Genomic DNA, 23,121 nt, shown 5'->3' with positions numbered 1-23,121 from the left:
CAGCATGGCTTTGTCAAGGCCAGATCATGCTTAAGAACCTGAAATTCTTTGAGGATGTAACAAAACACATTGATGAAGGTAGAGCAATGGATGTAGTATATATCGATTTCAGGTAAGGCATTAGATAAGGTTCCCCATGAAAGTCTCATTCAGAAAGTAAGGCGGTATGGGATCCAAGGAGTCCTTGCTTTGTGGATCCTGAATTGGCTTGTCCACAGAAGGCAAAGGGTGATTGTGGATGGTTGTATTTGGCATGGAGGTTGGTAAGCAGTGGTGTTCTGCAGGGATTTGCTCTGGGACCCCTGCCCTTTGGATGAACTAGAAAGGTGGGTTAGTAAGTTTGCTGATAACACAAAGGTTGGGGGTGTTGTGGATAGTCTGGAGGGTTGTTAGAGATTACAGCGCAACATCGATCGGATGCAAAACTGGGCTGAGAAGTGGCAGATGGAGCTCAACCCAGATAAGTGTGAAGTGGTTCATTTTGGTAGGTCAAATTTGAAGACAGAATATCATATTAACGATAAGACTCTTGGCAGTGTGGAGATCAGAGGGATCTTGGGGTTGTGTCCATAGGACACTCCAAGCTGCTGCACAGGTTGTTCATAAGGAGTATGTTGTGCTGGCCTTCATCAACTGTGGGACTGAGTTCAAGAGCTATGGGATAATGTTATAGCTATACAAGGCCTTGGTCAGTCCCTACTTGGGGTACTGTGTTCAATTCTGGTCACAGGAAAGATGTGGATATTATAGAGAGAGTGCAGAGGAGATTTACAAGGATGTTGCCCGAATTGGGGAGCATGCCTTATGAAAGCAGGTTGAGTGAACTTGGCTTTTTCTCATTGGAGCGACAGAGGATGAGAGGTGACCTGATAGAGGTGTATAAGATGATGAGAGGCATTGATCGTGTGGATAGTCAGAGGCTTTTTCCCAGGGCTGAAATGGCTAACATGAGAGGGCACAGCTTTAAGGTGCTTGGAAGCAGGTACAAGGGGAATGTCAGAGGTAAGTTTTTCACACAGAGAGTGGTGGGTGTGTGGAATGCACTGCCAGCAAAGGTGATAGAGGCATTTACAATAGGGTCTTTTAAGAGTCTCTTGGATAGGTACTTGGGGCTTAGAAAAATAGAGGGCTATATGCTAGGGAAATTCTAGGCAGTTTCTAGAGTAGGCTATATGGTAGGCACAACATTGTGGGCCGAAGGGCCTGTAATATGCTGTAGATTTCTAAGTTTCTATCCCTCCACATTTCCTTCCTTATTGCTTGTACATAGTGAGTGAGACACAATATTTATCCCTCATGTCGTGAGATGGATGTAAGAAATAAAAATTCTAAGGTAGACTAATCATACACCCCTCCCCACTCACATATCACATGCCAGCCTGCATTTCTTCCCTTCTCCTACCTTCTTATTCTAGCTTCTTCCCCCTTCCTTTCCAGTTCCAATGAAGGGTCTCAGCCCAAAACAGTTATTCCCCTCCACGGCCTGCTGCATTCCTCCAGTAATTTTTGTGTCACCGTGCAGTCTACTTTAAACCATGTTCTAACGAAGCAAAAGAGAGTCATCCATAGGTTCTGCGCTCACCCTTACCTGTAACAGTAGTTGGGTGCTGACCAGACAGTTAGAACAGTTTCATTGAAGTGCCACTTGTAGCCCTCCATCACCAGCTGGTGGGCACGGCAGATCAGGTCAATGCTATTGGCAGCGCTGAAGTGGGCAACAACGTCACTGCCAAAGAGATAGCCAGCTCCACGGGGGCTGATGCCCCAGCCAGTTGTATCTGAAAGCAAAAATCCATTGACAGCCATTTTACACTAAAGTTCAGTGACTATGGTTTTCCCAGTGAGACAATGACTATCAGTGCATCACATTGTAGCTGGGTTTAGAGGAGGCTTGTGTGGGACATGAACATGGCTCATTCTGGATAGAGGAGCTATAGCAGACCAGGTCTGGAGGGCCCAGACTGTACGAAAAGCTCTGAGTAAACCAAGTGATCCCAAGAGATATGTGGAAATGACAAGCCAGGGAACTGTGGAATTTTGTCCTCAGTGCATTCACCAAATTGGGGTGGGGGAAATCAAATGTCTGCCCTTTGTTCAGATGGGAACAGGAACAAAGGGTCAAGAGTAGCCGCTTGCTGCTTCCTGTGTCATTGACCATTAACGTTGGTTAAACAGAGTGGGAGCAAATCCATTATAAATAGCAACTGAACCACATACCTACGCCCACCATCTGTTATTTCCTTCTATTCCAGCTAGTTTGGACAAAGTTACAGATGGCACACTCAGGTGAAATTCAATCCAAACAAGAACTGGAAATGGGAGAAGGCTGCAACAGTGGCCAAGGATGAAGCAGAGAAAACCATATTTTTACATTTGATAATGCAAACACGAGGAAATCTGCAGATGCTGAAAATTCAAGCAACACGAACAAAATGCTGGCGGAACGCAGCAGTCCAGGTAGCATCTATAGGGAGAAGCACTGTCAACATTTCGGGCCAAGACCCTTTCAAATCTCTTACTATCTTTTCTTTTAGTTAGGCCTGACGAAGGGTCTCGGCCCGAAACGTCGACTGTACTTCTCCCTATAGGTGCTGCCTGGCCTGCTGTGTTCCACCAGCATTTTGTGTGTGCTTTTACATTTGATACTTAGCTGTCTGACTTCTGCAGCTCACCACTGACAACAATGAACTGCATTGTGGAAAGACCTGTACAATACAAAAGGGGCACCAGAAGCATATCGACACTTGCAGCTGATGTGACACTTCACAGTTTATTCCAATGCATGTGCGGCAAATGAAGCTGATCTTCAAGCTGACAATGGAGAGTAGTTGGGGTCACAGTGAACAGTGCAGTACAAAATCTTCAATGGTGCTCTGCAATGGCTGCACTGTGTACAGTCTCGTTGTAAAAAAAATCACTGGCATCACTCTAGCAGGCTTAATGTGTGAAAAGGTCCACTTCGACATGAGAGTTAGCACGCATTCTGGAGAAATACAAAATTAATTAACTATGGGCAGCATGCACTTAATGGAAAGACGGAGTGTGATCTACTGGACGTGTTTCAGGAGACAGTCACACCCAAGTTAACTAGTTCCAATTCTGTCTGTAGTTGGACAAGATGGTGCGAATGTGAGTGAGCGAGGCAGATAGGGGGAACCGAGAGGTACTGCTAGGAAGGGCTCGTCTTCAACAGGTCTCAGAGTCTTGCTCGCTGAGTGGTTGTGAGTGGGAGTCAGAGGAAGGGTGAGTACCGTGTTTTGCGGGGGTGGCGGTGAAGATAAGAGAAATGTAGTCGTAATTGGGGATAATACAGTCAGGGGAATAGACAATACTCTCACAAGGATTGGGAGTCCTGAAGCTGCAGAGAAATTAGGAATCGCGTGGTGGGGGGGGAACAATCCAGTTGATGTGGTCTGTGCAGGTACCAATGACAGAGCAAGAACAAGGAAAGAGGTCCTGCAGAGGGAATTTGAGCAGCTAGGGACTAAATTAAAACAGAACCAAATGGGTAATAATCTCTGGATTATTACATGAACCATGTAAGACTGACAAGTTTCTAGTGTAGCTAGAAATTGGCAGGTATGAACATCACAGAGTGGTGGTTGAGAGACGATTACAGCTGTAAACTAAACATCCTATTGAAAAGACAAGAAGGGCAATGGAGGGGCAAGGTGGCTTTGTTGGTAAAAAAGTGAAATCATATCCTTCCAGAGGATTAGAAGCATGTGACATATGTACGATCAAAAGGTGTAGAATCCTTGTGGATAGATTGGAAAATCAGGTTGGTACTGGATTTCTGCAATGCCTACAAGATAGCTTTATTGAGCAGCATCTGATGGAGCCCGCTGGAGAAAGGACAATTCTAGATTTGGTGCTGTGTAATGAACCAGGTTTGATTAGGAAGCTTAAGGTAAATAAATCCTTAGGAAGCAGTGATCATAATATGACAGAATTCACCCTGTAGTTTGCGAGGGAGAAGATAAACTCAGATGTATCAGTATTACAGGAAAAATGGGAATGTGGAATGGTGAGGGGGGGCATTTTTCCCCTCTCACCTTATCTCCTTACCCATCTATCACCTCACTCTGGTGCTCCTCCCCCCTTTTCTTTCTTCCATGGTCTTTGGTCCTCTCCTATCAGACTCTCCCTTCTCCAGTCCTGTATCCCGTTCACCAATCAACTTCCCAGCTCTTTACTTCGTCCCTTGCCCCTCCAGTTATACCCATCACCTTGTGTTTCTCCCTCCCCTCCACCTTCTTACTCTGACTGCATCTTCTTTTCCCCAGTCTCGGCCCAAACATTGACTCTACTCTTTTCCATAGATGCTACCCGGCCTGCTGAGTTCCTCCAGCATTTTGTGTCTGTTGCTCGGATTTCCAGCATCTGCATATTTTCTGTTGTTTGAAATAAAGTAGTAAACAGCATAAAAAAGGATACCAATTTTTTTTCACCAGATACATACAGAACAAAAGAGAGGTGAGAGCGGATATCAGACCATGCTAGAGTAACATCGGCGAGGTAATAATGGGAGACAAAGAAATGACAGACATCACTGTGGAGGACCCCAGCAGTACACCACACATTTGAGAGCAACAGGGGGCAGAAGTGATTGTGGTCACTCTTACTAAGGAGGAGGAGCCTGGAAAGCTGAAAGGTCTACAACCCGGGGTTCTGAAAGAGGTAGTGGAGGCATTAGTAGTTACCTTTCTATATTCTGGAATGGTTTCAGAAGACTGGAAAGTCACAAATGTCACTCCACTCAAGAAGGGAAGGATGCAAAAGGCAGGAAATTATAAGCCAGTTAGTCTGACATCGATGATTGGAAGATGTTAGAGTCCATTATTAAGAATGAGGATTTGGGGTAATTGCAGGCATGTGATAAAATAGGCCAAAGTCAGCATGGCTTCCTTAAGAGAGAGTCTTGCCTCAAGCCTGTTGGAACTTTATGAGGAAATAACTAGCAGAATAGACAAAGGAGAGTTAGTGGAAATTGTCTACTTGGATTTTCAGAAGGCCTCTAACAAAGTGTCACGTAAGACTGTTAAACAAGATAGGAAAGATACTAGCATGGACAGAACATTGGCTAACTGGTAGGAGACGAGTGGGAATAAAGGAAACCTGTTCTGGTTGGTTACCGGTGACTACATCTACTTAGTTGCACACCCATGTGTCTACAGTACTTGAACAATGCATGCTCAGCCTAGAAAGGGAATTTCACAGATTAAGCGGACTTGTCTATGGGCACATTTAGGTCAGGCAGCAGTACGTTAGTGTGATGAAAAGGCAGAATACAATTCCACACAGGCTGGTGGGATTGCTTGTGCACACAGAAGTGTTTGTGAGGACCATAAAGTCCAACATTAGTCAGTATGATCTTGCACCTTACCGTTCACCTGTCCTGCATTTTCCCTGGAGCTGACATTTCACTCAGCATTGTTACTGCTATCCTGCCAGGAAGATGGGGGTGCTCTCAGGCCCTGTAGAAACTGCTGCATCTAAGGTGTTGGTGTCTTTTTTAAAATGTACATACTTTTTTGATACAATCTCAAGACCCGGCGGGACACAACGAGCGAGTAGCTCGTTAAGAGCAACTGAAGGAACCAGACTGGTGTGGCTTGTGCTGCTGCCTGCATCAGGGGGGTCAGTGCAGGAAGGTGCTGTGATAGTTTCAGTTGCTTTTCCTGTGTTACATTGTTAATGTAGAACGCAGATTCATTGCTGGAGAGCAGGGGAGCTGTGTGACCTCTGTCATACTGCCGTAAGCTGCAGTGTAGCTATCCAGGAGAGAGGCAATGGAGTCGCGCACTCGACCGGAGTACCAGGGCAGCGTGGCACAGCACCCACGCTGGAGTCTGTGTGGGGTACCAGGGCAGTGTGGCACAGCACCCACGCTGGAGTCTGTGTGGGGTACCAGGGCAGTGTGGCACAGCACCCACGCTGGAGTCTGTGTGGGGTACCAGGGCAGTGTGGCACAGCACCCACGCTGGAGTCTGTGTGGGGTACCAGGGCAGCGTGGCACAGCACCCACGCTGGAGTCTGTGTGGGGTACCAGGGCAGTGTGGCACAGCACCCACGCTGGAGTCTGTGTGGGGTACCAGGGCAGTGTGGCACAGCACCCACGCTGGAGTCTGTGTGGGGTACCAGGGCAGGGTGGCACAGCACCCACGCTGGAGTCTGTGTGGAGTACCAGGGCGGCGTGGCACAGCACCCACGCTGGAGTCTGTGTGGGGTACCAGGGCAGGGTGGCACAGCACCCACGCTGGAGTCTGTGTGGGGTACCAGGGCAGCGTGGCACAGCACCCACGCTGGAGTCTGTGTGGGGTACCAGGGCAGTGTGGCACAGCACCCATGCTGGAGTCTGTGTGGGGTACCAGGGCAGTGTGGCACAGTACCCACGCTGGAGTCTGTGTGGGGTACCAGGGCAGCGTGGCACAGCACCCACGCTGGAGTCTGTGTGGGGTACCAGGGCAGTGTGGCACAGCACCCACGCTGGAGTCTGTGTGGGGTACCAGGGCAGTGTGGCACAGCACCCACGCTGGAGTCTGTGTGGGGTACCAGGGCAGTGTGGCACAGCACCCACGCTGGAGTCTGTGTGGGGTACCAGGGCAGTGTGGCACAGCACCCACGCTGGAGTCTGTGTGGGGTACCAGGGCAGTGTGGCACAGCACCCATGCTGGAGTCTGTGTGGGGTACCAGGGCAGTGTGGCACAGCACCCACGCTGGAGTCTGTGTGGGGTACCAGGGCAGAGTGGCACAGCACCCACGCTGGAGTCTGTGTGGGGTACCAGGGCAGTGTGGCACAGCACCCATGCTGGAGTCTGTGTGGGGTACCAGGGCAGTGTGGCACAGCACCCATGCTGGAGTCTGTGTGGGGTACCAGGGCAGTGTGGCACAGCACCCACGCTGGAGTCTGTGTGGGGTACCAGGGCAGTGTGGCACAGCACCCACGCTGGAGTCTGTGTGGGGTACCAGGGCAGTGTGGCACAGCACCCACGCTGGAGTCTGTGTGGGGTACCAGGGCAGTGTGGCACAGCACCCACGCTGGAGTCTGTGTGGGGTACCAGGGCAGTGTGGCACAGCACCCATGCTGGAGTCTGTGTGGGGTACCAGGGCAGTGTGGCACAGCACCCACGCTGGAGTCTGTGTGGGGTACCAGGGCAGAGTGGCACAGCACCCACGCTGGAGTCTGTGTGGGGTACCAGGGCAGTGTGGCACAGCACCCATGCTGGAGTCTGTGTGGGGTACCAGGGCAGTGTGGCACAGCACCCATGCTGGAGTCTGTGTGGGGTACCAGGGCAGTGTGGCACAGCACCCACGCTGGAGTCTGTGTGGGGTACCAGGGCAGTGTGGCACAGCACCCACGCTGGAGTCTGTGTGGGGTACCAGGGCAGTGTGGCACAGCACCCACGCTGGAGTCTGTGTGGGGTACCAGGGCAGTGTGGCACAGCACCCACGCTGGAGTCTGTGTGGGGTACCAGGGCAGTGTGGCACAGCACCCATGCTGGAGTCTGTGTGGGGTACCAGGGCAGTGTGGCACAGCACCCACGCTGGAGTCTGTGTGGGGTACCAGGGCAGAGTGGCACAGCACCCACGCTGGAGTCTGTGTGGGGTACCAGGGCAGAGTGGCACAGCACCCACGCTGGAGTCTGTGTGGGGTACCAGGGCAGTGTGGCACAGCACCCATGCTGGAGTCTGTGTGGGGTACCAGGGCAGTGTGGCACAGCACCCATGCTGGAGTCTGTGTGGGGTACCAGGGCAGTGTGGCACAGCACCCACGCTGGAGTCTGTGTGGGGTACCAGGGCAGTGTGGCACAGCACCCACGCTGGAGTCTGTGTGGGGTACCAGGGCAGTGTGGCACAGCACCCACGCTGGAGTCTGTGTGGGGTACCAGGGCAGTGTGGCACAGCACCCACGCTGGAGTCTGTGTGGGGTACCAGGGCAGTGTGGCACAGCACCCATGCTGGAGTCTGTGTGGGGTACCAGGGCAGTGTGGCACAGCACCCACGCTGGAGTCTGTGTGGGGTACCAGGGCAGAGTGGCACAGCACCCACGCTGGAGTCTGTGTGGGGTACCAGGGCAGTGTGGCACAGCACCCATGCTGGAGTCTGTGTGGGGTACCAGGGCAGTGTGGCACAGCACCCATGCTGGAGTCTGTGTGGGGTACCAGGGCAGTGTGGCACAGCACCCACGCTGGAGTCTGTGTGGGGTACCAGGGCAGTGTGGCACAGCACCCACGCTGGAGTCTGTGTGGAGTACCAGGGCAGTGTGGCACAGCACCCACGCTGGAGTCTGTGTGGAGTACCAGGGCAGTGTGGCACAGCACCCACGCTGGAGTCTGTGTGGGGTACCAGGGCGGCGTGGCACAGCACCCACGCTGGAGTCTGTGTGGAGTACCAGGGCAGTGTGGCACAGCACCCACGCTGGAGTCTGTCTGCCCCACTCCATGCTTGATCAGCAGAAGACAAGCAAATTGTGTTTGACTGCAACATTCATGGACACAGGGTCCTGGACTGTATTTTACTGTAATCTTGTATGTGCTCACTGCCTGATATGTGCCTTGTGCTGAGATTTGCCTCTGGCCCTGGAGAAACTTTGCATTTGGCTCGATTTATGGGTGGTCATGTATGGTTGAATGACAAATGTACTTTAATTTTATTTTGTTCTGCCTGATTTCACTGTGTAATGATCTAATCTGTATGAATGGTACAAAAAGTAAGCTTTTCATTATCTTAGCACTTTACAATAATAAAACTATTCCACACATCCAAGCACGATCACTCCGAGAGCCATGGGGTTACCATGGAGATTCAGTCCCGATATTACCCAGTGCATCTGCAAAACAAAAGTTCCTAATGACGGAGCTGATGACATTAGAGATTGAACATCAGCATGGGTTATTCAAGAGCAGCTCCCACCACGAGAGGATTTGAATTCATTGTGGCTGTTTGACAACTCGCTCTCAATATTTTGAGTAATCCCCAACACTCACCTTCTGGGTCAGACCACAGCAAATCACACATTGGGCCATCATGGGGCACTTCCTGTTTCCGGTCGATCGTCCGAATCTGGTCCAGGGTCTGGATGGAAGGAGACAGGCCTCCGTGCACACAGAAGATCTATAGGAGAACATGCAGAAGGTGTTTGTTTGAAAAAGAAAAAGGATTTTCAGAATGCTGAATTGAACAAACTTTTTCTACCTGTTACTGAGTTCAGGGCCTATGGAAGAGTCACTCTGGCACAGATTACCACTTCCCTCAACTTGGCAGCAGAGTGATTTCGTTCACTGATAGGAGCAGGTGAAATGCGATTTACTGGGAAACTCTAGAGCAGAATGAATCAGATTTCACTGTGTGCAAACTCGCAAAGGAGGGCACCAGTGTGAGCAGAGGAAGAACACGGTGGGGGGGGGGGGGGGGGGACGACATGAAGGGTAGATGGAGACCCCAAGTGCAAAGGTAAATCGGGACAAGACTCTTCTCCACTCCTCCAAAAAGTGAAGCAAACACAGGATCCACAATCAGTCAGGTGTAACATCAGCCTAGAACAGGATAGACCAGAATATCAAAGACCAAATCAGATGAAGTCAGAGGTAAGCTATGGGAGTGACATTGATAAAAGCAGAGTTTGTCTCATCTTGGGAAGTATATACTTGCCTTAAATGCAATGCAATGCAATGGTTTATCAGATTAATTTTCATTCAGAACATAAACAGGATCTTCAGACACCACATACATGCCACCCGTCAAGTATGATACAGTTATGTTAACCTCATTTCTCTGCTCTCGGTTTGCAGCCTACTATACTTTGGTGACTCAAGTATCTGTACAGATATATATATATTTATATTATGTTCTTAATGCTTATTGTGTTTTCTCTTCCATGTATCAGAGATATTTAATCAGGAGCACTGCATACACATGGTCCTCAGCATCAGCAAGGATCCTCTCACATCCATCCCATAATCTTTGACTCCCTACCATCAGGCAGCAGGTAGCGTAGCAAATGACAATAAACAATTTTGAATACTTAAAAGTTGTGAGAGTACAGACCTCATCACTTTCCAGTGCTCCAGATTACAAAATTCTGGGTGAAGAAAACATTCCTCAGATCTCCGAACCTTGTACTCATGCCCTCTGGTTTTAAGAGGCACTTCTGTTTTGGGGAAAAGCTCACCATCCACACAAAGTCACTCAATTTTGATAACCTCTCAATACCAGTCTTGGTTTCCTCCACTCAAAGGAAGAAACAAATCGAGACAAAAGCAATTTCTCTTCACAACAGTGTAACTCGGGCAATATCCTGATTAATTCACTTTGCCCCCCCCCCCCCCCCAGTGCAATCATGTTCTTTGTATAATGTAGTGACCAGAATTGACCACAATGTGACCTAACCAATGTTTGTAAAGCAATGTGTCGTAAACAGCATGCTACTATAATTGTGTCCTGGCTACAGACCGGCTTACCTATGCCTTCAATACTATCTACCTGTGCTGCCACTTTGAAGGGTCTCTGGAATGGCCCCTGCTCTTCAATGCCACCTAGAACCTCGACTCTCATGGTTCATGTCCTACCCCTATGAGACCTCCCAATATGTATCACCTCACAATTCTCAGTATTAAATTTCATCGGCCATTACTCCACCCAATATTGTTCTGTAATCTGGGATTACCCTCCTCACTATCGAACCGACTCGGACATTCGTACCCACAACATCATGGACATGACAAAACATATGGTGGGGTATGGAGGTTATGACACAAGATTCAAGTTTATCTATCACAAGCACATCAAAACATATAGTGAAATGCATCATTTGCATTGAAGATATGCTGGGGCTGCCCATGAGTATGGCCACACACTCTGGTGTCAAAGGCTGAACATGGGGGATAAGCCCTCAGGGGTTATGACTAAGAAAACACAGCTGATAAATTGCTGGGAAACTTTTCTCAACTATAACATCTTGAAGTAGCCAGAGATTCAAGTTAAGGGGACAGACATTTGAAAACCAGAGGAATTGCTAAGTATTCTTGTAAATTTTTAAATTCCCTCCGAGAGGGCTGTGGATGTTTAACCATTCAGCAAAGGAGGAAGATGAAGATCTGGGAAACAGACAAGAGAATGAGGCAAAGGACCAGGATTAGCCATAATATAGATGATTTTTATATTACAAATGGTCATGATCTCCTCTGGTTCCTGTTTCTTATACAGAATTTTAGGTGATAGAATACAGATGGAAGCAGCATCGTTTCAGTTAAATCAAAAAGATTTTCACGTGCCAGTTCCCTAGCAAACTCCTCGAACTAGATCCCATATTAATGATTCTCAACAGACCCATCACCACCACCACCCCCCCTCGATTTCACACGCTCTTGATTAATAACATAGCCCACTGTGATCTCATTGTCCTCCTTCCTTGTAAATATTGAAGCAAAGTAATCATTTACTAACTCACTCATATCCTCTTATCTCAAATTTAAATTCCCCCCATTTCCCCTGAGTGTCATACTTCTCCATGGTTATCCTCATTTTCCAGGAATGTTTAACATTTGTCAATTTTTCATAATCCTACACACCAAGGACATTTTTTACCTCCTTTGACTCTCCCTATTTCCTGTTAGTTCTTTCTCACTTTATAATCCTTTAGGACCCTGCCTGATTTCAGCTTCATAAAGCTACAAATATTTATTTTCTTTTCAATGAATTTACATCAGTTAGGATTTCCTAGAATCATTGAATGTTGGCCTCTAGAGCTGTAACCTGTCAACTTCTCTGTGCCCAAGCCAAATCTCCAGTACAATCATTTGATCCTTCTCTCTTGGATTCGACACATCTGCAGTCAACACATTCCAATCACATGCTGCATAAAATGTTTAATCACTGCCCTAATTAGTCATCATTCTATGCACTTTCACAAGACTCCAACAACCCAAAGGTGTACTGGTCATAGAAAATTGCCCCGTGCTTAGGCTAGGGTTAATCAGGTTTATGGGGATGTTGGGGCAAAAGGCCAGAAGTACCTACTCTGCGCTGTATCACTAAATAAAATAAAATTCACAATCCATCCTCTTAACTGTAGTCCCTCATTTTTGTACAACTCTTAATGCCTGTGAGGTGACTGGAGCAGAACACAATGCTCAGACTGAGGTCAAACTTTAGTGATACTTCAGGCTGACCATTGCATTCTGCTGTGACTCCCGTGACAGAAGCCTGACCACTGAGTTTCTCCACATTTTGTGTCTTCACCTGCCTTATACTCTTGTTCAATAAAACTCCAATCACCTGCTATCAGACTATTTCAATACCCTAATGGTTTGGCATTTTTCTCACCAATTAAAAATCGCCACCAGAGCGATGGGAAGTTTATTATAATACCATAAAGGCTGCATAGTGCATCACTTTAAAGTACGCTCTCCACCTGGCCGCTCGACTTCCTCCGGGTGCTCTGGTTTCTCACAGCTCAATCGGTCACATGGGTGTAACTGGACCATGCAGGCTCATTGGGCCAAAAGGCCCATTACTGTGCTGTAACACTAAATTAAAATTAAACTGTGCAATATTCTCAGAAAAAGCAAATTAAATGTGTTATGACATGTGTCAATCTCACAGCTCAAGACAGCACCAAGCTGCGATGTCCGCCAAGATTGTGGCTCCGACTTAGTTGTTTTTGTTCAGGTTTGTAGGGAATGGTTTTAGGAACAACACACTGAGTTAAGGGTCAGTTAAGTTTTTAGGGAGAGGGACGCGGGGTGGGAAGTCCATGTAGGCAGGAGGCATGAGGAGCAATGAACACTCAGTTTGGCAAGTCAGGAGTCCACATGAGCCCGAGGTCCCATGATCTACAAGTCCTGGAGCCGATACAAGAAGCCAAAGCTCAAAGATTAAAGACAGAAGTCAGTGAATCTGGAGGTTGAGGCTCGAAAGTTAAAGCTCCGTGGGTCAGTGTTTCCAGAAGTTGTAGGCCAGATGTCTGCAGGCCAGGGCCAGGAAGGTGGAGGCCTCACGTCTACAAGCCTGAGAGTTCAGGGTCAAGGACTATGTGTGTGCGTGCATGGAAGGAGGATGGGAAAGGACGTTGCTGCTGCTGTTGCTCTTCTGCTGAACGTTGTGGGCAGGTAATGTTGATATTATTTTTAAGTTTACCAGTTTTCAGGCTGGAGAAGCAACACTTTACTCCGTATGGGTAGCCTCCAACCTGACAGCTTGAACATCAATTTCTCTAACATCCATAACTACTTTCCCTGTCCATTCCCCATTCTGGTTATCCTCTCATCATTTTCTCATCCTCCACCCTCATCACCTCCCTCTTGTTTTCCTCTTCCTTCCCTTTATCTCATGGCCCACTGTCTTTTATCCTCCTTCTGTAGCCTTGACCTACTGATCAGCCACCCCCTCCCACCACCCCCCTCCTCTCACCTCTCACCTGCCAGCCTGTACTCCTGCTCCCCCCCACCTATCACCTGCCAGCCTGTACACCTGCTCCCCCCCTCCTCTCACCTATCACCTGTCAGCCTGTACTCCTGCTCCCCCCCCACCTATCACCTGCCAGCCTGTACTCCTGCCCCTCTCACCTATCACCTGCCAGCCTGTACTCCTGCTCCCCCCCTCCTCTCACCTATCACCTGCCAGCCTGTACTCCTGCCCCCCCCTCCTCTCACCTATCACCTGCCAGCCTGTACTCCTGCCCCCTCTCACCTATCACCTGCCAGCCTGTACTCCTGCCCCCCCACCTATCACCTGCCAGCCTGTACTCCTGCCCCCCCACCTATCACCTGCCAGCCTGTACACCAGCTCCCCCCCTCCTCTCACCTATCACCTGCCAGCCTGTACTCCTGCCCCCTCTCACCTATCACCTGCCAGCCTGTACTCCTGCCCCCCCACCTATCACCTGCCAGCCTGTACTCCTGCCCCCCCACCTATCACCTGCCAGCCTGTACACCTGCTCCCCCCCTCCTCTCACCTATCACCTGCCAGCCTGTACTCCTGCCCCCCCCTCCTCTCACCTATCACCTGCCAGCCTGTACTCCTGCCCCCCCCTCCTCTCACCTATCACCTGCCAGCCTGTACTCCTGCCCCCCTCTCACCTATCACCTGCCAGCCTGTACTCCTGCCCCCTCTCACCTATCACCTGCCAGCCTGTACTCCTGCCCCCCTCCTCTCACCTACCACCTGCCAGCCTGTACTCCTGCCCCCCCCCCCCCCCCCCACCTTCACGTTCTGGCTTCTGCCCCGTTCTTTTCCAGTCCTGATGAAGGGTCTCAGTCCGAAATGTTGACTGCTTCCACCGCTCTGGAGAGGCTGCCTGATCTGCAGAGTTCCTCCAGCATTTTGCATTGCTCAACATTTCCAGCAACTGCAGAATCTCTTGTGCCTATGAACCCCAGTTCTAAATTCTCCCTCGACAGAAACAAGCTCTTCACACCCAGCCATTCAAAGTTCCTCAGGATCCACTGTCCCCTGTCACTGACTGGCACATTCAAGCCCAGCCAGCCCAGCTATCTGTTCGATCCAGGTTCAGGTCTCATAAACGTTCACCAAGCTGCTTTCACTGTATTTACATTCTTCCTTAAAAAAAAAATGGAGACCCACACATTGCACCATTTTCTAGATATGATATTACCAGTGTCTCACACAAACTTTCTTGTCTACCAGTCCTGAGTAATCCCTGTTCTCCTATACGCTTCAAGGCCTGGACCGCCTGCAACAGGCATTCAAGCACTGGATAACTACTACCACCATCTCTGCAACCCTCCAGATCCACTAGAGAAAAAAATAAGGAACCAGTGTCAACATATTCTCCCAGCCCAACACCTCCCACAGAGGCCAAGTTACTTGCTTGGTTGTGGGTTAGTTGGGCAGGCTATAGTTTTCACGTACCCATCATCAACTCCCAAAGCTGACCGTCAAAGCTCTGCCAAAGGAACACACCTCCAGCTGGGCACTGAGAAGATCAAGCCTCCATGAACCCCCACCAACTCCTGGCTGGCTAAAATATCTTTGATAACAGTTTGATCATTACAGGGACAAAGGGTGGGGTTCACAAAGAACTCACGTCTCCTTTAGTACACCCACAACTCAGACTGCCAAACCCCAGAACTAAACATGGAACCAATCACTTGAAAATCTAGGCACAGACATTATACCAAGCCTTTCCATCAGTATACAATGCCTACACCCAGTTAACCTCTTTAACAAAAGCACTTACCTTTCCATCCACAACAGCAGAAAGGCTGAGGTAATCAAAGATCTCGGTGCAGTACCTCCACACAGTTATGGACCCATATTTACGCAAGCACTCATCATAAAAACCATACACCTGGGTAATCTGCCTGCTCTCGTGATTCCCTCTGATCAGCGTGATTCTGTCAGGATAGCGAACCTATTGCACACAACAGATCTTGGTTAGTGATGAAAGAACCAGCTGATGGTCCACTGGTCACAGTGTTGGACCAGAAACCCAGGATATGAGCTAAAGCAGAATCACACTTTTTGGAAAGAACATTATATTCGATTCCAGTTCCAGGGTTATAACTATATGGATTGTAAGGCATTTTATAAGGTGGTCAAAAGAAGTTATTGCACACACAAGTTGAGAGCTCATGATGTGGAGAAGACACTAACATGCAGAATTTTAGCTCGAGAACAGGCTCAGGAAAACGGGTCATTTTCAGGTTGGCAGACTGTAGCTAAGACAGCACAAGGTCAGCACTGGGATTTCAACTATTTTCAATATAATGACTTGGCTGAAATGACTGAGTGTACTGAAGCCAAAATGTGCTGATGATACACAGATGGAAAAGCAAGATTAGAGGACCACCATATGTGGAAAGGGACACCAAGGGCAAAAATTTAGGAGATGGTGGGAAAGGAAGTAATGTGGTCTGGTGGAAGAAAGGGCAGTCACGCCACGCAAAGGAGAGGAGTCAGCAACCTGGCAGAAATGAGCTCACCTTCAGTGCTAATAGCAGCAAGAATGTCTCAACACTGTAGAAGCCTCTGTCAACAAAATCTCCCATGAACAGGTAGTTAGTTTCAGGAATGTCTCCTCCAACCTGTGGCAGACAAAGCAGATGTTCAGGACAATCAATCCTGATCTTGCAGAGTCTGACCACCCAGGTCCAAGGCTATGATAAGCACGAGAGAACATACAAAAATTACTGGAAGACAGCATCACAAGATCACTAAGGACTTCAACTACCATGGTATTTAGAATATTTAGAAACATAAGAAATAGGAGCAGGAGTAGGCCATCCGGCCCATCGAGCCCGCCCAGCCATTCAATAAGATCATGGCTGATCTCTCCATCTACCTGCCTTTTCCCCATAACCCTTAATTCTCCTACTATGTAAAAACCTATCTAATTGTATCTTAAATATGTTTAGTGAAGAAGCCTCAACTGCTTCCCTGGGCAGAGAATTCCAGATTCACCACTCTCTGGGAAAAAACAGTTTCTCCTCATCTCCGTCCTAAATCTTCTCCCCTGAATCTTGAGGTGATGTCCCCTAGTTCTAGTCTCACCTACCAATGGAAACAACTTGTTCAAGCGTTAAACACTAGTTTTAGAACTATTTCATCCTCCATCTGTATGCGAAATTCAATCATAGTATGATCACTCTTTCCAATCATTAATCTTACCTGTCTCATTGCACAGGACTAGATCTAAGATAGCATTTTCCCTTGTAGGTTCACTAACATGCTGCTCAAGAAAGCCATCATGGATTCATTCTGTGAAGTCCTCCTCAAGACTTCCTTGACCAACCTGATGCACCCAATCTATGTGGAAGTTGAAATCACCCATGTCAACTGCCGTTCTGTTCTTACAAGCCTCAGTTATTTCTTGGTTAATTTGGGTCTTTTAAGAGACTCCTGGACAGGTACATGGAGCTCAGAAAAATGGAGGGCTAAGGGTAACCCTAGGTAATTTCTAAGTTAAGGACACATTCGGCACAGCTTTGTGGGCTGAAGGGCCTGTATTGTGCTGTAGGTTTTCTAGGTTTCTAATCGCCTCTGCCACTGCAATATTTTTATTAGCTGGCCTATAGACAACTCACACCAGTGATTTTTTCCCCTTTACTATTCTTAATCTCTACCCAGGTGGACTCAACATTCTGCTCCGTAGATCTTATATCGTCTCTCACAATCGTCCTGATCTCATCCCTAATCGAGAGCGCCACCCCACCTCCTCTGCCTTCTTTCCTATCTTTCCATATTACCTGATACCCTTGGATATTTAATTCCCAGTCATCTCCATCTTGCAACCAGGTTTCTGTAATGGCCACTAAATCATATGCCTTGGTACTGATCTGTGCCACAAGTTCACCAACCTTGTTTCTAATAATGCGGGCATTTAGATAAAGTGCCCTTATACTCATTGTCCTTTTAGAATCTAGTGACCTATGCGATTTTTGCTTTTTACTTTTATGCACTCTAATCCTACTTTTTTCTTCACTAACTCTAGCTTTAGTCTCTGCATCACTTCCCTCTTCTTTTCTGTGTGGGTTCCCATCCCCCTGCCATATTACCGGTAGTTTAAAGCCTCCCCAACAGCACTAGCAAACAATCTCCCTAGGACATTGAATTACACCATTCAGATTTACACCTGTGTACCTAATTGAATGTAACTCACTTTAAAAAGCTCTTTGAGATCGTAGAATTGCCCATGGATGTCTCCACATACCTACAAGGAAAAAGAAACAAACCGAGAAGATAAACAATTACTTCTGGGCGTACCTCCATGAACCTATTTCCTCAGAGGTTTCAGGGAAGAAGTTCATGTGTTGCTCAAAAACACTTCAGAACAGACCAGTTTACGAGTGGGAAGATCATTCTTAAGCACACCTTTAAAGAAGGAAATACTGCAGGACCCAAATCTGCGACAGCTCTGAATTTTAAGCAACTGCTTTAGTGAGCAAGTGTTGATGGAAGTGTTCGCAGGTGTTAACTTACTAGGAAGTGAGCAGAATGCTGCTCCAGTTTAATTCAGGGAGATGGAGTCAGGCCACCTTCGACTGCAGCCCAGTGTTCAGAGAGCGAGGGTTGACCAAAACTCAATGTGACTGGCCACATTAAGACAGCTGGAGAACCTATGCTAGGTAATTCAACTCAAAGTCTCTACACCATCTCCAAAATGCAAGGCAGGAGTGTGAGGGAACACTCCCCTTTCCTGCACCCCTTTCCTGCACATTGACAAGACACCAGAGAGAATCAAGGAAACAGCCATCTTTTAATTTATTTCACTCCAATGTAATAATCACAGGTTTGACAACAATTTCATACAAAATGAGTTAACTCACAGTGACTGGAGAATTCACTTGTTGAACGTTGCTCTCTTCAGAAAGAATCTCCCTGTTCAGGCATAAAGGATATTGTATGTCACTCTTTTCATAAAGTATTTAATTATTACCCCAAGTTCACACTGCTGAGTCAGTGATGCTAAAAAAAAATGCCAGGAACATTTCACTTCAGAACCCTTCTATATGCTGTAACATCAAAAGAAATTAATCCATGGCCAATTATTTTAATTCCAGTTCCCATTCCCCTAACACTGTGGTTCACAGCCTCCTCTACTATCAAGTTGAGGCTAGACAAAGATCAAAGAATGAACAACTCATTCTGCCTTGATAATCTCCAATAAGATAGCATGAACATCAATTTCACTACTTCCCTCTTATCCCACAACACCCCCCAGCTCTTTCCATCCCCACCCACTCCATCTGCTTATCATCTATACATTTTTCTCCATTTCCCTCCCAACTCCTTCCCATTATTCCATGGCTCATTGTCCTCTTCTATCAGATTCCATCTTCTTTGTCACTTCCACCTATCACCTAGCTTTCCATATCATTTTCAGCTGGATCCACCTTCACCATTTTTATATAAAATCTCAATCTCTCTCTGTACATATATATTGATACCAATATACATATATAATACAGACTATCTACTCTCTCCTTCCAGTTCAGATGAAGTGTATCAATACAAAATACTGACCATTTCCTTCCATAGATACTGCCTGACCTGCTGAGTTCCTCCAGAATTATGTGTTGCTCCAGATTTCCAGCATCTGCAGTCTTTTGTCTTTAATCAACCAGGTAACTGCTCAGGATTTCTTGAAGCAATTAAACAAATAACAAATGTTCTTTACTGAACCATCACACTAAACGCTGGAGGAACTCAGCAGGCCAGGCAGCATCTATGGAGAAGTAAACAGCCAATGTTTCGGGCTGAGACCCTTCACCAGGACTGGAAAGGAAGGGGCGCAGCTCCAGCATTTTGTGTGTGGCTTTGGATTTCTAGCATCTGCAGATATTCTTGTGTTTCTTTACTGAAAGTAGCCTCTCTGGTCAGAGTGGTTCGAGAGTTCATTCTGGTCCAGATCAGAAGGATTTCCAATCAGTATGAAGCCCACCTCCCAACCATTTAGAATCTAAATGACTGCCTTTGAGGAAAGTAGGTGCTACATCAGTAACTACCCTCTAATACAGATGTACATGCTCATGAGCCCAATTTCAAACAAGGAACACTGCCCAGGCACTGTACTACCAAACTACCACTTAAAACTTCTCTAACATGGACAATTAGCGGGAGAAGTAGAAACATAGAAAACCTACGGCACAATACAGGCCCTTCGGCCCACAAAGCTGTGCCAAACATGTACTTACCTTAGAAATTACCGAGGGTTACCAACAGTCCTCTATTTTTCTAAGCTCCATGTACCTATCAAGGAGTCTTTTAAAAAACCCTATTGTTTCCGCCTCCACCACCGCCCCCAGCAGCCCACTCCATGCACTCACCACTCTGTGTAAAAAAAACTTACCCCTGACATCTCCTCTGTACCTACTTCCAAGCACCTTAAAACTGTGCCCTCTCGTGCTAACCACTTCAACCCTGGGAAAACGTCTCTGACAATCCACATGATCAATGACTCTCATCATCTTGGACACCTCCACTAGGTCACCTCTCATTCTCTGTCGCTCCAGGGAGAAAAGACCGAGTTCACTCAACCTATTCTCATAAGGCATGCTCCCCAATCCAGGCAACATCCTTTTAAATTTCTTCTGCACACTTTCTATGGTTTCCACATCCTTCCTGTGGTGAGGCGACCAGAACTGAGCACAGTACTCCAAGTGTAGTCTGACCAGGGTCCTATATAGCTGCAACATTACCTCTCGGCTCTTAAACGCAACCCCACGATTGATGAAGGCCAATGCACCGGATGCCTTCTTAACCACAGAGTCAACATGCTTAGCAGCAGCTTTGAGTGTCCTATGGACTCGGACCCCAAGATCCCTCTGATCCTCCACACTGCCAAGAGTCTTACCATTAATACTATATTCTGCCATCACATTTGACCTACCAAAATGAACCACCTCGCACTTATCTGGGTTGAACTCCATCTGCCACTTCTCAGCCCAGTTTTGCATCCTATTGATGTCCCACTGTAACCTCTGACAGCCCTCCACACTATCCACAACAACCCCAACCTTTGTGTCATCAGCAATTTTACTAACCCATCCTTCCACTTCCTCATCCAGGTCATTTATAAAAACCAGGAAGAGTAGGGGTCCCAGAACAGATCCCTGAGGCACACCACTGGTCACCGGCCTCCATGCGGAATATACCTATCTACAACCACTCTTTGCCTTCTGTGGGCAAGCCAATTCTGGATCCACAAAGCAATGGTCCCTGGATCCCGTGCCTCCTTACTTTTTCAATAAGCCTTGCATGGGGTACCTGAAATCCATATACACTACATCTACTGCTCTACCTTCATCAATGAGTTTAGTCACATCCTCAAAAAACTCAGTCTCATAAGACACGACCTGCCTTTGACAAAGCCATGCTGACTATTCCTAATCATATTATGCCTCTCCAAATGTTCATAAATCCTGTCTCTCAGGATCTTTTCCATCAACTTACCAACCACTGAAGTAAGACACATTGGTCTATAATTCCCTGGGCTATCTCTACTCCCTTTCTTGAATAAGGGAGCAACATCTGCAACCCTCCAAACCTCCAGAACCTCTCCTATCCCCATTGATGATGCCAGATGCTCAGCAATCTCCTCCCTCGAGGCAAGGGAGGCCCACAGTAACCTGGGGTACATCTCATCTGGTCCCAGTGACTTATCCAACTTGATGCTTTCCAAAAGCTCCAGCACATCCTCTTTCTTAATATCTACATGCTCAAGCTTTTCAGTCCACTGCAAGTCATCCCTACAATCACCAAGATCCTTTTCCGTAGTGAATATGGAAGCAAAGTACTCATTAAGTACCTCTGCTATCTCCACCAGATCCATAAAGTTTTCCACTGTCACATTTGATTGATCCTATTCTCTCATGTCTTATCCTCTTGCTCTTCACATATTTGTAGAATGCCTTGAGGTTTTCCTTAATCTTGTCCACCAAGGCCTTCTCATGGCCCCTTCTGGCTCTCCTAATTTCTTTCTTAAGCTCCTTCCTGCTAGCCTTATAATCTTCTAGATCTCTATTATTACCTATTTTTTTAAATCTTTCGTAAGCTCTTCTTTTCCTCTTGACTAGATTTGCAACAGCCTTTGTACACCACGGTTCCTGTACCCTACCATTCTTTCCCGTCTCATTGGAACGGACCTATGCAGAACTCCACGCAAATATCCCCTGAACATTTCCCACATTTCTGCCGTACATTTCCCTGAGAACATCTGCTCCCTATTTATGCTTCCGAGTTCCTGCCTGATTATTCCCCTGACTGCAATTAAACACTTCCCTAACTTGTCTGTTCCTATCCCTCTCCAATGTTATGGTAATCTTCAGAAGTTGTAATAAGTTTGTGCAACAGAATGTTAATAAAAGTTAAAACTAACTGAGCAGGAGATACAAGAGACTGCAGATGTTGAAGTCTGGATCAACACATAATCTACTGGAATTCCACTGAGATCTTCAAGCAGATTGTGGGAAACAATGGAACAGTTGTAAGGCCACCCAACAAGAGCAAATGCAAGATTTTAAGCAAGAATAAGCCATTCCGCTCCCTCATTCAGTATTGTTGTAACTGGTGAACTGAGCCATGTGAAAGCTGTACCCAGGAGATAAAAGGGGGATTTCATTCAACTAGGATCGAGCTCTCCTCTTCCAATTTTACACTTTTGAGCACAAAGACAATAATAAATAATTAACTACAGTTTCAATGGCTATAATTACCTACTTAATTTTAACATTTTGAATGTAGTCAGGTGACATTGTAGAATTACATATTTACAATGGAAGCACATCCCAACTAGCAGAACACATGCACGTGTGTATTATGCATGTATAGGATATACTGTTCCTCACAAATGCTGTCAGCCCTCACAACTTGTTCACATTTCACTGTCTCATTTTCTAAATTTAAAATATATTGAAGTAGTATTTTTAGAGCTAATCACAAAATATCGTGCATCAATTCAAAAGAAAAATTCCATAACTTATCAACAATTTACTAAAAATTAAAATCCAAAATTGTGAAACTGAAAATATTCACTCCCTTTGTAATTACTATGCTAACTTTCCTCAGGTGCAATATATTACCTTACCAACTCACCCAATTTGTTAAATTAGAAAATTGGAGGATCACCTGTTTTCAATGAATTTACAAGAATAAATACCCATTCTCTGAAAGGTCTAACAATATGGCAAATTTTCAACAGACCAAAACAAAATGAAGACAAAAGAGCATTCAAGACAAGTTAGGGAAATGATAATAGAGAAGCACCAATCTGGGGAAGGGTACAAGACCACCTCAAAGGCAATCAACCTACCTCAGCTCAGTGCAGCCCATCGTGAAAAAGTGGAACAGATATGAAATTACAGTCGCATCGCCTGGGTCAGGCTGCCAGTCTGAAATCAGTCGCCAGAGGAGAATGACACTTGTAAGAGAGGCAATTGTGATGCCAACAGTCACTGAGTGAGCTGAAAAAGTCAGTGGCTACAACTGCAGATGAAGTTCATGGCTCTGCAATCTCTAATGTCTTGCACAAAAAAGGGTCTTTATACAAGTGTGCAAGGAAGAAGCCCTGGCCACAAAAAAAGCCTATCCTTGCCGGTCAAGATTTTGCAAAAGGTACTTAGAAGATACTGTAAAAGTGTGGAAGAAGGTCTTGTGGTT

At 46.8% G+C, this 23,121-nt stretch overlaps 1 protein-coding gene across 4 annotated transcripts in view; it reads right to left on the bottom strand.

The window, feature by feature from the left end:
* Positions 1-23,121, bottom strand: part of LOC140732915 (serine/threonine-protein phosphatase 4 catalytic subunit-like) — an 87,791-nt gene that overhangs the window by 8,651 nt on the left and 56,019 nt on the right. For all 4 annotated transcript variants that reach the window (XM_073055609.1, XM_073055610.1, XM_073055611.1 and 1 more), the window contains exons 3-8: positions 18,291-18,342; positions 17,624-17,674; positions 15,948-16,049; positions 15,203-15,376; positions 8,991-9,117; positions 1,589-1,778 (exon numbers count right to left, since the gene is read on the bottom strand). In XM_073055609.1, coding sequence (XP_072911710.1) covers positions 1,589-1,778; positions 8,991-9,117; positions 15,203-15,376; positions 15,948-16,049; positions 17,624-17,674; positions 18,291-18,342 — 696 coding nt within the window. The remainder of the gene's footprint in view (positions 1-1,588; positions 1,779-8,990; positions 9,118-15,202; positions 15,377-15,947; positions 16,050-17,623; positions 17,675-18,290; positions 18,343-23,121) is intronic.

This window comes from Hemitrygon akajei, chromosome 9 (assembly GCF_048418815.1).
Source record: "Hemitrygon akajei chromosome 9, sHemAka1.3, whole genome shotgun sequence".
In the NCBI taxonomy this organism is placed as follows: domain Eukaryota; kingdom Metazoa; phylum Chordata; class Chondrichthyes; order Myliobatiformes; family Dasyatidae; genus Hemitrygon; species Hemitrygon akajei.
The sequence above is the reverse complement of the archived record's forward strand: the minus strand, read 5'-3'. Positions and strand labels throughout refer to the sequence as shown.